The sequence below is a fragment of the Silene latifolia genome, chromosome 3 (assembly GCF_048544455.1).
Source record: "Silene latifolia isolate original U9 population chromosome 3, ASM4854445v1, whole genome shotgun sequence".
Classification (NCBI taxonomy): Eukaryota; Viridiplantae; Streptophyta; class Magnoliopsida; order Caryophyllales; family Caryophyllaceae; genus Silene; species Silene latifolia.
Genome location: NC_133528.1, coordinates 121,717,069 through 121,732,103, shown reverse-complemented (window position 1 = coordinate 121,732,103; position 15,035 = coordinate 121,717,069). Strand labels below are relative to the sequence as shown.

The window sequence follows — 15,035 nt, the reverse complement described above, 5'->3', positions numbered from 1 at the left end:
TCAATTCTCGCTCACCATCCCCGAATGGATCACCGCAGGTTTACAAAACAACAACCGGGGTCAGTACTAATCACACAACTCAATATATCAACAATAAGATAAACAGACAGCTTAACCGTCACACACGCACAACCGCACCAATCCCAACAATCACAATTACCGACTGTCCACTGGACCAGCCCTGCCAGTGGGGGACCGCAGCCGTACCCACAAAATCCTCGCTCATCATACCGAGCGATAACCCTGTCCATTAATGTGCACATCCCCTTCCGTGGCGGGTTCCACGAAGGGCGAAACTAGGGCGTGAAGCCACTCCCGCAAGTGACCCCACTCAGCCGAGGACACGCCTCGAGAACCAGAGACAAACAATCACAATCAACAAACCGTCACAATACAATTACTATATTATTCAATCAACCACAACACATCAACAATCATCCCATTATGGGACTAATACGAGTAGAAATCCTACCGGAAAGCACACTATCAGACGGTCTCTACAGCTGTATCAAAAAGTTTCTTCTACGAAACCTCCTCCTATCATACAACATACAAATGCTACCAAATCACAAACTACTCAAAAACCCCCCAAATCCCTAGATTAGGGTTTAACCAACTTAAAGGAAAGACAACAAAAAGGGTACATAGATCTTACCCTCGACGCAAGGATCTCAATGGTATAACCAACGATGAAAACCGACCTTCCAAACTCCGGGATTCGCCGGATCCACAGCTACTCCCTCCTTAGAGATCACATCCCTCCTAAGCTCCTCCATCTCCTTAGGACCCATACGGTACGGTGCCTTAGAGATTGGCCCCGCCCCTGGTTTCAACTCTACTGTGAAATCTATCTCTCTTCTCGGCGGCAACCCCAGAATCTCCTCTGGAAACACATCCTCAAACTCTCCCACCACCATTTGTATCGATCAACTGCGGACCCTCTATCCGGTCATCTCTCACATGGCACAATATCAAAGGACATCTCTTCCTCAGATATGACTTCAAAGTGACAGCTGCAATCAACTTAACTTTGGGTTTGACTAGAAACCCACGATAAGACACACTAACACCCTTATGACCTCTTAAAGACACTTTTTTTTGATGACAGTCTATCTTAGCTTTATACTTTCCCAGCCAATCCATTCCAACTATCATCTCAAAACCGTCAAAAGGAAACTCTAGCAAGTCTACAGGGAAATCAACTTGCCCAACTATCATAGGTACATCCCTATATAACCTCCCACAAGATACAGACTCACCCGAAGGTATAAAAACTTGCTCACTTACAGACTCATATACCCTCAAACCCAACCGTTTAACATGACTCGAAGATACAAACGACTGAGAAGCCCCCGAATCAAACAAAACAAAGGTATGAATATCATTAACAAGAAAAGTACCGGTGATAACGTGTGCATCCTTCTCAGCTGCTTTCTTCTCCATCATGAATAACTTTCCACTGGTCTTCTGTCCACCTCCCTAGACAGTACTGGCTGATGTGGTCGGCTTAGCACCCGACCCTTGATTGTTGTTGTTGTTCCTCGATGGTTTCTGATAAGAATTACCGCCGTTGCGGTTACCTCCACCCTGATAGCTCTGACTTCCCCGGTTTGCCCATGATCCAGTCGGTCTATTGCTCGCATAGCTCTGCGCAGGTCTCTGGAAAGTTCCAGGTGCACTTTTGCACTCATGCCTCTTGTGACCTACACCACCATAACTATAGCAGGTCACTCCCCAACTACCACTAACACTTTCACGGCCACGCCCAAAGGAAGCCCCTGCACTGAACCCTGACCCAGAAGAAAACCCTTTAGACTGATTGTGGTTGCCTTTCTTGTGACTAGGTTGGCCACCACCCTCGCTCTCAGACTTCCTTTTCTCACCACCTAACCTCTCCTGAGCCATCTCCACCAACCTCTCAGCTCTCCCAGCCCTCTCATAAGCTTCCTTAACATCAGTAAGGACTCCCACGGGTAACTTATCCATAATCTTAGGGGTCAACCCCCTCTCAAACCTCGCGCCGATTCTCCTCACTCAAACCCATATCCTCGGATACCTGGACTTGTCATTGAACCGCTGTAGTACTCGGCCACGAGACATCTCGGCGGTCATCTTGAAATCACAAACTCTTCTCTCAACTTACTCCTCACATGCTCCGGTACAAACTCTTTTCTCATAGCCCTACGAAACTCTTCCCAAGGTATAGCAGGTAAACCTTGGTTCACATACAACTCCTTAGCACTCACTTTCACCGTATCCCACCACTTACCAGCTGCCTCCCTCAGATAGAACGCAGCCTGTTCCACTCTCATCTCATCAGGACAATGAACCAAATCTAATATGTTCTCCATCTCTCTAAGCCAGCTATCAAGAAGGTTCGACTCCCCAACTCCCTTGTACTCTTTCGGGTTAAACCTCGCTATATAGAGGCTGATTTTAGAGTGATCAACCTCTTTCTCCTTATCCTTATCCTTATCTTTCCCCACAGTCTTTAAAGCCTCAGTAAGAGCATCCTGATGCTCCAACATCTTAACGATGTCATATTTGTTCATAAGCTCAGCTCTCGCATACAACACATTCTTCTTGGGCGGCATCTTGAAACTATAACAGAAAAAGGGGTGGATATAAACATACGCGCCAAAACCTCAAAACAAGAAAACAAGCTGCCCGGACCCTACTCGTTCGAGTTCCCAAACATACTCGATCGAGTAACAGGCTACTCGATCGAGTGCCCACTATACTCGATCGAGTGCCCCAACATCAGACCCCAAATAGACCTTCTGATCTCTAACATACTCGACCGAGTAGCTAGGCTACTCGATCGAGTGACCCCCTACTCGATCGAGTGCCCGAGGTACTCGATCGAGTGCCCAAAAACACGATTCTGGACTCAAAATCGTCAAAAACCCACCCGATCAAGTCAGTCCCACTCGATCGAGTCATGCTAACTCAGAAACGGTACCCGCATGCTATATCATATGCTAACATGCTAAAAACTTTATAAAACCAACATTATATCATAACTAAGCATATAATGCTACGCATCTCTTCATACGATCTACGAAATCATTATATCATGTTATCAAACGCCACATTGTAAACATCCAACATGTTTCTCATTCCAACAACAGTTCTACATATATAGTCAACCTTTCTTTCACATTCTCAACTTCCTACTGCAAACATCCAACGGTTACACACACTTCATCACATTCACACACAAGCTAACCAAACAACGCATACGACCTTGACATACACCAGCCATGTGACCGGTTCAAAATTGTAGAGCGAGTTCGCGACTTCAGGACGTCTCCCAAGCCTTTGCATTAGCTCCTACAACCTTTACCCCGGGTTCATTTTAATTGACTCTCTATGTTCATTAGGTTCATTGGTTACAGGTTTCAGGATCGTCGCTCTGATACCATTTGTAACACCCCCATACTCCAAGTGCCTTACCAGGACCACTCAGGTATAAGGATGCTACCATCTCGGTTACCCGAGGCATGATATTCATAAGACAATAACGAAACAACTTAAATAATATAACTTTAGTGAAAAGTACAACTGAAACCAAATCCCAAAATACGGGTACAAGTTCTTAAAACCAACTCTCTTTGAAATACTTTGAAATGTCTTAAAACTAAAAGACTACGGCGGAAGACTTCTATCGTCGACGGTGGCACCTCCCAAACTATCCCGGACTCAACTCAAACTCGCTCAATTCTCGCTCACCATCCCCGAATGGATCACCGCAGGTTTACAAAACAACAACCGGGGTCAGTACTAATCACACAACTCAATATATCAACAATAAGTAAACAGACAGCTTAACCGTCACACATGCACAACCGCACCAATCCCAACAATCTCAATCACCGATTGTCCACTGGACCAGCCCTGCCAGTGGGGGACCGCAGCCGTACCCACCAAATCCCCGCTCATCATACCGAGCGATAACCATGTCCATTAATGTGCACATCCCCTTCCGTGGCGGGTTCCACGAAGGGCGAAACTAGGGCGTGAAGCCACTCCCGCAAGTGACCCCACTCAGCCGAGGACACGCCTCGAGAACCAGAGACAAACAATCACAATCAACAAACCGTCACAATACAATTACTATATTATTCAATCAACCACAACACATCAATAATCATCCCATTATGGGACTAATACTGAGTAGGAAATCCTACCTGGAAAGCACACTATCAGACGGTCTCTACAGCTGTATCAAAAAGCTTCTTCTACGAAACCTCCTCCTATCATACAACATACAAATGCTACCAAATCACAAACTACTCAAAAACCCCCAAATCCCTAGATTAGGGTTTAACCAACTTAAAGTAAAGACAACAAAAAGGATACATAGATCTTACCCTCGACGCAAGGATCTCAACGGTATAACTAACGATGAAAACCGACCTTCCAAACTCCGGGATTTGCTAACAATGCGATTAAGATGATGAACGTACTTGCTTTCTCTCTTTGACAGTAAATTAGGTTTTGCAAAAGTGTTTAGCATAATGACGAAAAAGGTTATATATCTTAATCGCATAATTAACAAAACCCGAGAAAAACTCCCCGTAAACCGGCTACTCGATCGAGTACCCAAAGTACTCGATCGAGTACCCCCTTACTCGATCGAGTATCCTAGTTACTCGATCGAGTACCCAACAGGTCAGAAACTATTTTAAGACGCAACTCACCCTTACTCGACAAAGTAAGGCCTACACGATAGAGTTCCCAAAGACTCATAAATACGGAGTATTACAAAAAGTCCTAGTAAAAAAGAAGGTGGTGCAAAAGTCACCAATGCACGTTGTGTGAGACTAAATAAGTTCCTTGACAATACAAATTGTGTAGACCTCCCATTTTCCGGTAATTCTTTTACTTGAAGAAAAAAGAAAAATGAGTCTGAAAATGTTTTTGAAATTCTAGATAAAGCTTGGATTAGTAATTATCCAAACTTACAATTTGTGCACCATCATGTTTTCACTAGCTCCGACCATTGTCCTATCTCCGTGAAATTTCATGAGCAAGCTCATAAAAAAGCACCTCCTTTTCGCTTTGAACTCATGTGGACTCTTTGAAACGACTTCATTAAAATGGTTATTAAAAGTAGTTGGCAATACCAATTTTGTGGATCTTATATTTTCTGTCTTTCACAAAAATACAAATTATTATTATTATTATTATTATTATTATTATTATTATTATTATTATTATTATTATTATTATTATTATTATTATTATTATTATTATTATTATTATTATTATTATTATTATTATTATTATTATTATTATTATTATTATTATTATTATTATTATTATTTTTACAGAAAAGTAAGGATATTATTCAAAATATAAATCATCAAGTACAAGATCCGTCCCATTTTCTACAAAGGAGACCAGAGAAGTCCCCCTGGAGCAAAAAGCACTACAAGATAGCCAAGGGAAAGCCTAATTACATCCTATGACAGATAGCAAAATGAATGTGGTTACAAATAACTTCAGTGGGTTTTGAAGTACCCCTAAAAATTCGATCATTCCTCTCTTTCCACAGGAAGTACAAGGTAGCCAGTAGCCCTGCTCGTAGCTTCCCAGCACGCCAGAAGTACCCCAAATATGTGACTGATACTAAGAAATCACAGCCTGCAAATCAGCAGAGGAATAGACCCCCAACCAATCTGCAATCTGAGTCCAGACAGCCCTAGAGTAAGAACATTGAAAGAACAGATGCTCAACATTCTCACCCTGCTGACAGCAAAGCATATACCTGTTCACAATATGCAACCCTCTGAGCACCAAATTATCCACAGTTGGGAGTTTATTGTCCATGATCAGCATACCTATGAAAGAATGCTTAGGCACACAGGCAGAGTCATGAATAATGGGAGTCCAGGAAACCAAGCTTGAAGGATTTCTGAGCAGATAATACATCTGATCAACAGAAAAAGAATTAGGCCCTGAACAAGCATGAAGCCATTGAAGGGCTTGCCCATGAGATTAAGCTCTAGAGATGAGGAAATCCTTCATTTTTATGACATTGTTCCAATACCAAGAGTAACTGGCACTAGGAGAGGCATGCCAGATATTAGTCCCCTTGAGAATATAAGCATTTGTCCATTGAACCCAAATACTATTAGGCCTATGAAGAAGCTTCTATATCCACTTCATCATCAAGGCACAGTTCCAGCTAAGGACTTCTTTTATCCCAATGCCCCCTTCTTTGTTAGGGTTACAAAGAGACTTCCGGCTTTTAAAGACACGCCTCCTTGATCCATCCTCAATCCCCCATAAAAAAATCCTTACAAACCTTGTTAATCTTCTTAATGATCCCTTTTGGAAGAAGAACACTGGCCCTCCCAGAAGTTATGCATCCCAAAAATAACAGAATTGATTAGAAAGGCTTTACCAGCATAACTCAAGGAGTGATTGGACCAATGAGCAATCTTATCCTTAATTTTATCCATCAAAGGTTGATACATAGCATTAGCAATCCTAGCATTAAAAAGAGGCAACCCCAAATAACGAAAAGGAAATGCACCCTCAGTAAAGTTAGTGGCTAATAAGATAGACTTTCTGAGATCAGGGCCAACCCCACCAAAGCACAAGCTTGTCTTTGCAGGATTAGCCCGGAGACTAGACATAGCATCAAAAGAGGAGAGGCAGTGAGCAACAGCTAAAACAGAAAGGAGATCTTCTCTAGTAAAAACCAAAAGATCATCAGCAAAAATAAGGTGAGTCAAGTTCAATTGGACACACTTAGGATGGTAAGAGAAGCCATCATACCTAGGTAGTCTTTTTAGAAGCCTTGACAGAACCTCCATAAAGAGAACAAAGAGGTAGGGGGAAAGGGGGTCACCCTACCTTAACCCTCTTTTTCCTTGAAAGAAACCTTGCACACCCCCATTTATGCTAAGAGAGAAGAAGGGGGAGGTAACACAAGCCATCACCCAGCCAACAAATCTAGTAGGAAAGCCAAATTGCGGGAGAGCACTATGGAGAAAGTCCCAACTTACAGAGTCAAAGCCTTCCTAATGTCCACCTTAAGAAAACATCTAGGAGTAAGATAAGCTCTACTGTATTTGGATGCTAACTTATGAGCCATCATAGAATTATCAAATAAATCCCTCCAAGAAATAAATGAAGCTTGTTCAGGGCCAATGATGTGATCCAAAACTCCCTTTAATCTATTTGCAAGATTTTTGATGACCACTTTGTAATAGGTAGTACAGCAAGCAATAGGCCTAAAAACTCTAACAGAAGAGGGAGTATCAATTTTAGGAATGAGAACTAAGAAGGTAGAAGAGGCTGCTTTAGGGAGATGACCATGAAGGAAAAATTCAGAGACAGCCTCCTTAAAGTCATGGCCAACTACACTCCAAGCATCAAGGAAGAAGCCAGAAGAGTAGCCATCTATCCCAGGGCTTTTGTTCCTATCCACAGACTTCAAAGGATCCAAAATTTCACTTGAAAGAACCAGATGATCCAAATTGGCATAAGAATCAGGAGGGATAAGGCCTTGCTGAAAAAGATCAGCAGGCAAAGACTGAACAAAGGAGGAGGTACCAAGCAGATTCTGGTAATAAGAAACAAAACCAACAACCACATCACTAAGCCTAGTTCTCAAATCCCCATTCTCATCATGAAGGCACCCAATTGTATTCCTCATTCTTCTAGCAGCTATTTGAGAGTAGAAAAACTTGGTACTGTTGTCACCTAGCTTCAGATCATGGACTTTAGCCCTCTGCTGCAAGGCAAGCATCTCAGCACGCTTAACATGGGTATAAGCATAAAGAAGTTGTTTTTCCTACAGAAGTAAAGCAGGATCCTGTGGAGCCTCATTTAGCTGAGACTAACAAGCCAGAAGAGCAGTCTTGGCAGTCTTAACCCTATAAGCCAATCCAGTGAAAGAAGAAGAGTGTAAGCCCCTTAGAGGCTTCTTAAGGTGCTTAAGCTTCTGAAAGAGAGAGCTAACCTTGCCACCAGAAGTACAAACAAGCCAGTTGTCCTTAACACAGGTCAAGAATTAGGGTGATGAAGCCCAACAGTTCATGTATTTAAAACTCCTCCTTAAAGACCTAGCCTGATCAAGCACATTAATTAACCCAAGAGAGTGATTAGAGACCCCAGCTTCCAGAAAAGTAACTATAGAGCCTACATCCCTAATCCATTGCTGGTTAGTAAGTACCCTATCTAATTTAGCCCATCTCAGACCATCCCCTTGCTTATTATTCCAAGTGAAAAAACTCCCAGTAGCTGGGTGATCCACAAGACCATTACTATCCAAACATCTCCCAAATTCATTCATGTCAGCTAAGTGAAGATGGTCACAGCCTAACCTTTCATCCATTTTCAGAACAACATTAAAATCTCCCATACAAGCCCAAGGATTGGACACAGTAGAAGAGATATCAGAAAGTTGTTGCCAAAGAACTCTCCTCTCCAATCTGGTATTGAAAGCATATACAAATGTCACCTCATAATGCTTCTAGGTAGCCTGATGAAGTAAGTGACACTGAATATGTTGTGCAGATTTAGAGAGAATAGTGAGGGAAATACTAGACACACACCAAAAAAACCAAAATTCTACCATTAGGGTGAAAGTCATTATTATGAGTCACCTGAAATCTAGAGAAAGTAGAAGAACAAACATCCAAAAGTGCTTTAGATTTAAGACGGGTCTCTATTATGGCACCACAATCCACCTTATTATCCAACAGGAAGCTCAAAGCTTTCTGCTGCTTTAAGGGGTCATTAAGCCCCCTAATATTCTATGTAGAGAGAATCATGTGGATGTAGGTCCACCAGGATCCACCTGCAAATCTACATCCTGCTGAGAAAAAACTTCCTCCCCAGGTAAACAATCCTCCAAAGGGTCACCATCCAAATCATCAGGTTCCAGAAGGGATTCATTTTGCAAGGCCACAAACCTATTAGACAAGTTGACAGCTACAGACTTAGTCCCTGGGACAGTCTTACCCTTATCAAGTTGACCAGGAGGGGGACTGGTTGCAACAGCAGAAGCCTGCACCGTAGTTTTAGCCACTGGTTTAGGCTTGTAAGCCACCTTTGGTTTAGGTTTAGGGTTTACAGTGTTACATCTTTCCTTGGAGTGCCCCACTTTCTTACAGACAGAACAAAAATGTGGTATCCATTCATATTCCACTTTCTGCAGCAAAGTGCCCCTATAAGGAGAGTTAATCTGAATGGCTTTGGGCAATTCCTTAGACAAATCCACATCAACTAATATATGACCAAAAGCTAGCTTGCTCTTATTAGTAGTATGCTCATCTGCACATATAGGATTACCAATAAGACTAGCAACCTTACTTAAGGCAGTTTTGGACCAGAAACAAGGATCTAGGCTTAGGAAAAGGACCCAGATAGGAACATGGGAAATAGTAAGTTCATCAATCACCGTAGGACTCCAGGATTTGAACACTAAAGGAAAGCCATTGACATTCCAAGTATTAAAGCGGATTTTCTCCATATCCTTCGCACTAGCAAACCTAAAGTAGTACCACCCTTTAGCAAAATACATAACCTCAGGCGTAGTGATGTGTGTCGAATATTTCGAAACTAGGGTTTCAATCTGAACAAGCGTGGATTACTTACCCAAGACTGTCCCAACCAGTGTTATTTGACAATATTCAAGCTCTTTAGAAATATCATCCTCCTCAATTGTTATAGCAGTACCAATCTCAGATTGAACAAAGGAAAGGTTCATACCTTTTGAAGAATTCTTCAGAATCTGAGAGTAAGTTTTCTTTGGAGCTTCCTTTGGAACATCCTTGGGGACAGTCGGCTCCTCAGAGACAGTCTCAGAAGGGGGAGAAGAAATCGGGGATCCAGAAGAGGCTCCAATATCTTCAGCAGAAGACAAAGTAACATGTGGGGTTAACAACAGAACTAGAAGTCACGGTAGAGCCAATAGGTTGTTGAGGGCCTATTGCTCGCAGCGGCCGGCCCCGGGCCATCGTCGGCGAGTCCCAGCAAGTACGCAAGAATCGTCGATGTTTGAGAGGATTTTAGAGAGAGAAATTAGATATAGCCGGATTATTATTATTATTATTATTATTATTATTATTATTATTATTATTATTATTATTATTATTATTATTATTATTATTATTATTATTATTATTATTATTATTATTATTATTATTATTATTATTATTATTATTATTATTATTATTATTATTATTATTATTATTATTATTATTATTATTATTATTATTATTATTATTATTATTACTACCACTACTACTACTACTACTACTACTACTACTATTATTATTATTATTCCGTCTCAAGCCCAACTCGCTAAACACAATAAAATATTATTATTATATAATTATTAAATACGGAGTATTACAGTTCTGTTCCCCACCATAGCTTTCAGCTTTGGTTCCTTTGCAACCAATTCTATAATGGGTTATATGACGATCATAGAGCTTTGCTTGACTCATCTGGTAATGGGTGATTCCAAAACAATACTAATGATGATACTGCCTGGAAGTTGATAGATGAGATGGCTACTCACACTGCTGAGTATGGCAACCCAAGGGGAAGTACGAGAAGGAATGGTTCAGATAGTGCAATTTCAGCATAGTTGGAGGCCTTAATTGCTCAAATAGCCGAATTGAAGATATCCCAACCCTTGGGAAAACAGCAAACGGTTCATGACATGGTTCAAAAGGAGGTGTCTTATGAAAGATGTGGGATTGATGGTCATATTGCGGCCAGATGTATGAGTACAATTGAACAAGTTGATGCTTTTCAGTCATTCAAGCAAGGTACTCCCTATTCCAGCTTCTTCCCTTAAATAAGTCAGAATGTATTTAATCAAACCCCGCAGCAGAATGCCTATATTATTCCCGAGAGTCGTGGTAATCAACCACATGGGAATTTTGTTAGACAAAACCATGGAGGTCAATAGTTTCAGCAGATGTAACCTCCTCAGCAAGCTCCGAATAATGATATGGCAGAGATGAAGGCTATGTTGCAACAAACCTTGATTATACAACAAAAGCAAACGACTCAAATAGTCGAACTTGTGGCTCATAATAAGATGTTGGATACGCAGGTTGCTCAATTGGTGGTTCAAAATCCTTCAAACAGCCCGGAACTCTTCCTCCTCAAGGTAAACAAGAACATGAACAAGTTAATGCTATTTCATTGAGGATGACGGGAATGAATTGAGCAAAGATAAAACACGAGGCAAGAAGAAAGACGAAAAAGCTGGAAATAAGGGGTATACTCGATCGAGTTGCTCTGTACTCGATCGAGTACACATCCAGAAGACGTTGATTTTCGCTTTGGAGCTACGACAATTGGAGAAAATATGGTACTCGATCGAGTGACCCCTATACTCGGTCGAGTAACCCTCCTGGGTGATGATGGTGTTTCAAAAACTTCGAGTAAAGCAAAGGAAATCGAGCCGATTAAAATTGCATTACCTTTTCCACACCGATTACAAAAATTCAAGCTTGATTAGCAGTTTGGAAGATTCCTGAAGGTAGCGAAGAATTTTCAAGTTAGTGTGCCATTTACTGATTTGGTCACTCAGGTGTCGGCTTATGCGAAGTTTCTAAAGGAAATATTGACAAAGAAGAGGCGTTTCAATGAAGTGGAGACGGTCGCATTCACTGCAGAGTGCAACGCCGCACTGTAAGCCAATTTACCTCCTAAACTTAAGGATCCAAGGATTTTTTTTCTATTCCTTGTCATATTGGTAGTATTGCTATAGATAAAGCTCTTTGCGATTTAGGAGCTAGTGTTAGTCTTATGCCGTATTCAATTTGTAAAAAGTTAAATATGGGTCAACTACGTGTTACTAACATGACCTTGTAGATGGCTGACAGATCTCTTAAACTCCCTCTAGGTGTCTTAGAAGATGTGCTAATTAGAGTCCGGAAATATTTTATTCCAGTTGACTTTATTCTTATGGATATGGCTGAGGACTCCCAAGTCCCTATCATTCTAGGCAGACCATTGCTACACATAGTGGGGGCGGTCATATATGTTAGGGATGTTAGTCTTATACTACAAATTAGGGATGATACAATCACTTTTATTCTTGATAAAGCATTGAAGCATCCCAATTTAGAAGCTACATGTTATATGATTAATACTGTTGATCATACTATTGATGATTGTCTTGCTTTGTGTTTAGACAGGAATCGGGTTAACGCTCCTGCTATTGCGTCGGGACCATGGAGCAAGGAAGTATATGAGATAGAAAGGTTGATTTATGGAGATGAACCTCATCCTGAGACGGTTTACAGCTTTGATGGAAGTGTTGACTTGGAAGATGAGTTAGACGCCATAGAAGCTGAGATATTTAAAGATGAACTCGTCTATAAGGTCCACGAAGATGTGACTACTCCTATAGCGGGAGAAGCCGTGTATCCTTTTCCCATCGATGCCAAGATGAAAGGCAAAGGAACATCATGTTTGCCTTTTCTCTTAGTCTTTGAGTTTGAAGAGGCCGAACATTATTCATTTTTAATTTTATTTGATGTATTATCTTTTGGTGATACTTATGTTTCTGTGTAGCACATGCACAACTTTTCGATTTACTATTTCAAGATTTGAGTTGTTTTAACCGTGTCATGGGTGAGCACTTGGTTTAAAGTATAGAAAACTGGTCCGTTTATTGGATACTGGATCGAGTCCAGCCTTACTCGATTGAGTATCCTTACATTATGTTGTTAAACTACTTAAATTATGAGGTCTATAGAGCTTTCTAGGCCACGAACATCAATTAACTGGTCTCATTGTCATTTAGGTTTGAGTGTAGTTCTCCTTGTGGAATATGCAATATCAAACTGCATAAGTGTGACATTAGTTTCTTAGTACTTTTACGCGTTCATATGACTTAAGTGCTTGAGGAAAGGTGGTTCTTACCGTTCAAATAAGCCTTACATTATCTTTTGTTTAGCCCGTTTAAACCCTTGTAGCAGTTTCATATCCTACTTCTAATAGCTACAATCCTAGAATTTGCCTACCTTATCGGGACAGTCACAGTTGCTTGTTTATCACGTTTATTTTGTTACTATAGTTGGGTTGGGACTATTATTGACATTTGTGGGTGTAGTATAATTTAGGGATAACTCACGTGGTGCCCCCGAGGTTTGGCTTAATTCATGTGGTACCCTTGCTTTTACGAATGTGCACATGGTACCCCTGAACTTTCATTTTAGTGAACAATATGCCCTTACTTTTCATTCCGTTATAACGCCGTTTAGCTTCTTAATCACCTAACTGAACTAAACTCCTTTCCCCCCCCCCATTTCATTCATAAACAAATTAAAAAAATTACACCTCTCTCACTTCCCCATAACCTTAGACAATTTTCCTCCACACCTCAACAAGCAATCACATCAACCCGAAAAATCCCAAATCAGCTCTTCTTTTTCATCAAATCTTCTTCATTTTGACCACCTCTTCACCATCTTCATCGTTGTTGTTGTATTCCAGGCAATCATCTTCATCTTTATTCTTTTTGCTGGTTTTTTTGGCTTAAAAGTAGTTTATTTGGATCTTTTTCTTTTTGTTTTGTGATTAACTCCTACCCAAATGAGGTTTTTGTGAACGATTTTATTTGCGTGTAGATAATTGTTCTTTTGTCAATTTTAATTAGGGTTTTTGTTATGGTTTTATGAGTATTTCAATTCAATAATTAGGGTATTTGTTTGTTTTTCTGATCAATGTTACCCCTTTCATCAAAATCGAATTCTGGACTGATTTTGTCAATTCTTAAGTAATTCTGAAATAATTAGGGTTAGGGTTTTACTTGACTGTAATTATTAAGTAATGCTTGGTTTAAAATGGTAGGATGGAAGCTGCGTTTTGGTTGCAATGTCACTACAAAGAGAAACCATTTGATTATGTTATTTATGATGTGGATTGTATACAATTACTAGGTGTAATGGCCGATCTTGAGGTGTGGATTGAGGACACAAATAAGCCAATTAAGGAGTTTGGGTTAGTGGCTGAAATAAAAAAGGCAAGACTGATGGAAGAACAGGGGAAGAAGATGATGAAGGAGAAGGAAAAGGAAAGGATGGAGAAAAACAGAGTGGAGACTGAAGGTTTGTTAGTTGAACCTTTGGCAATTGAAGTACCTATTGTGGATGTGGAGACAAATGAGACTATTTATACTAGAGTCTATGAGCCGTAAGAGTTGGTTGATCTAGCAAAACTGATACGAAATTGATGCAGAGATTAGACGAAATAAACAGTCGCCAAGACTGCTCAGTCAGACAACAGTTTCCCCATCTGTTTACTCGGTTACTTGGCGCCCAAGGAAGAGGTGTCGAGACTTCTTTCCTAAAAGAAATCATATCTTAGTTGAATTAGTATACGTTATTTATTTCTTATTTGTGTTAGAAGTTCTACTTTCCTAATTAGTAGTTATTCGATTTTAGGAAAGTTTACTAGTTTATATCTTTAAGGAGTGTGTAATAAGGCAATTAGAATTGCCATAGAAGTCTTAATCTACACGAGTAGATCTAGGAGATCGGTTTAAGGAAGCTTGTTTCCTTAATCGGTTTAGGAGTCATTCTAGTTAGTATAAATATGAGTTATTGTATTCTTATTTTCAGCATGATATATTGATTAAGAAAATTGAAGCTGTTGCTTTGTTTGTGTTTGCAAGTTCTGTAAACATAGGATCGACGCGTTTTCGTTCCAAAACGGTTTACGTACGACGCGTTTTCGTGGCTTAAACTAGATCGACTAGCACGCGCTTTGCTACATCGGTCACCATTGTTCAAAGCATAGGTCTGTTTTGAGCAAATATCCCATTGATTTGTTTTCTTCATAGATCTCGAATCAAATATCCCTTGTTACTTTATTTTAGTTCAATAAATACAAAAACACATAAAAATTACAAAGTTCTCGTTCTGATTCAAACAGTTCAAAAAAAACCCGTCCAAATCACATAAATCCGACAATTAGACAGTCTTCAGCACTGTCCAGTTTTGTTAATTCCGCTGCAACTCTAACGAATCTTATTCCTTCGAGTA

The 15,035-nt window shown here is 40.4% G+C and overlaps 1 protein-coding gene across 1 annotated transcript; it reads right to left on the bottom strand.

Annotated features, from left to right (window-relative positions):
* Positions 1–5,634: 5,634 nt before the first annotated feature.
* Positions 5,635–10,472, bottom strand: LOC141649606 (uncharacterized). Its single transcript, XM_074458291.1, has 9 exons — positions 10,379–10,472; positions 9,619–9,870; positions 8,819–9,528; positions 8,625–8,686; positions 8,129–8,450; positions 7,865–8,011; positions 7,020–7,810; positions 6,413–6,702; positions 5,635–5,963 (listed from the first exon to the last, which is right to left on the bottom strand). The coding sequence occupies exons 1-9, from the start codon at positions 10,470–10,472 to the stop codon at positions 5,635–5,637; spliced, it is 2,997 nt and encodes a 998-aa protein (XP_074314392.1).
* Positions 10,473–15,035: the final 4,563 nt, after the last annotated feature.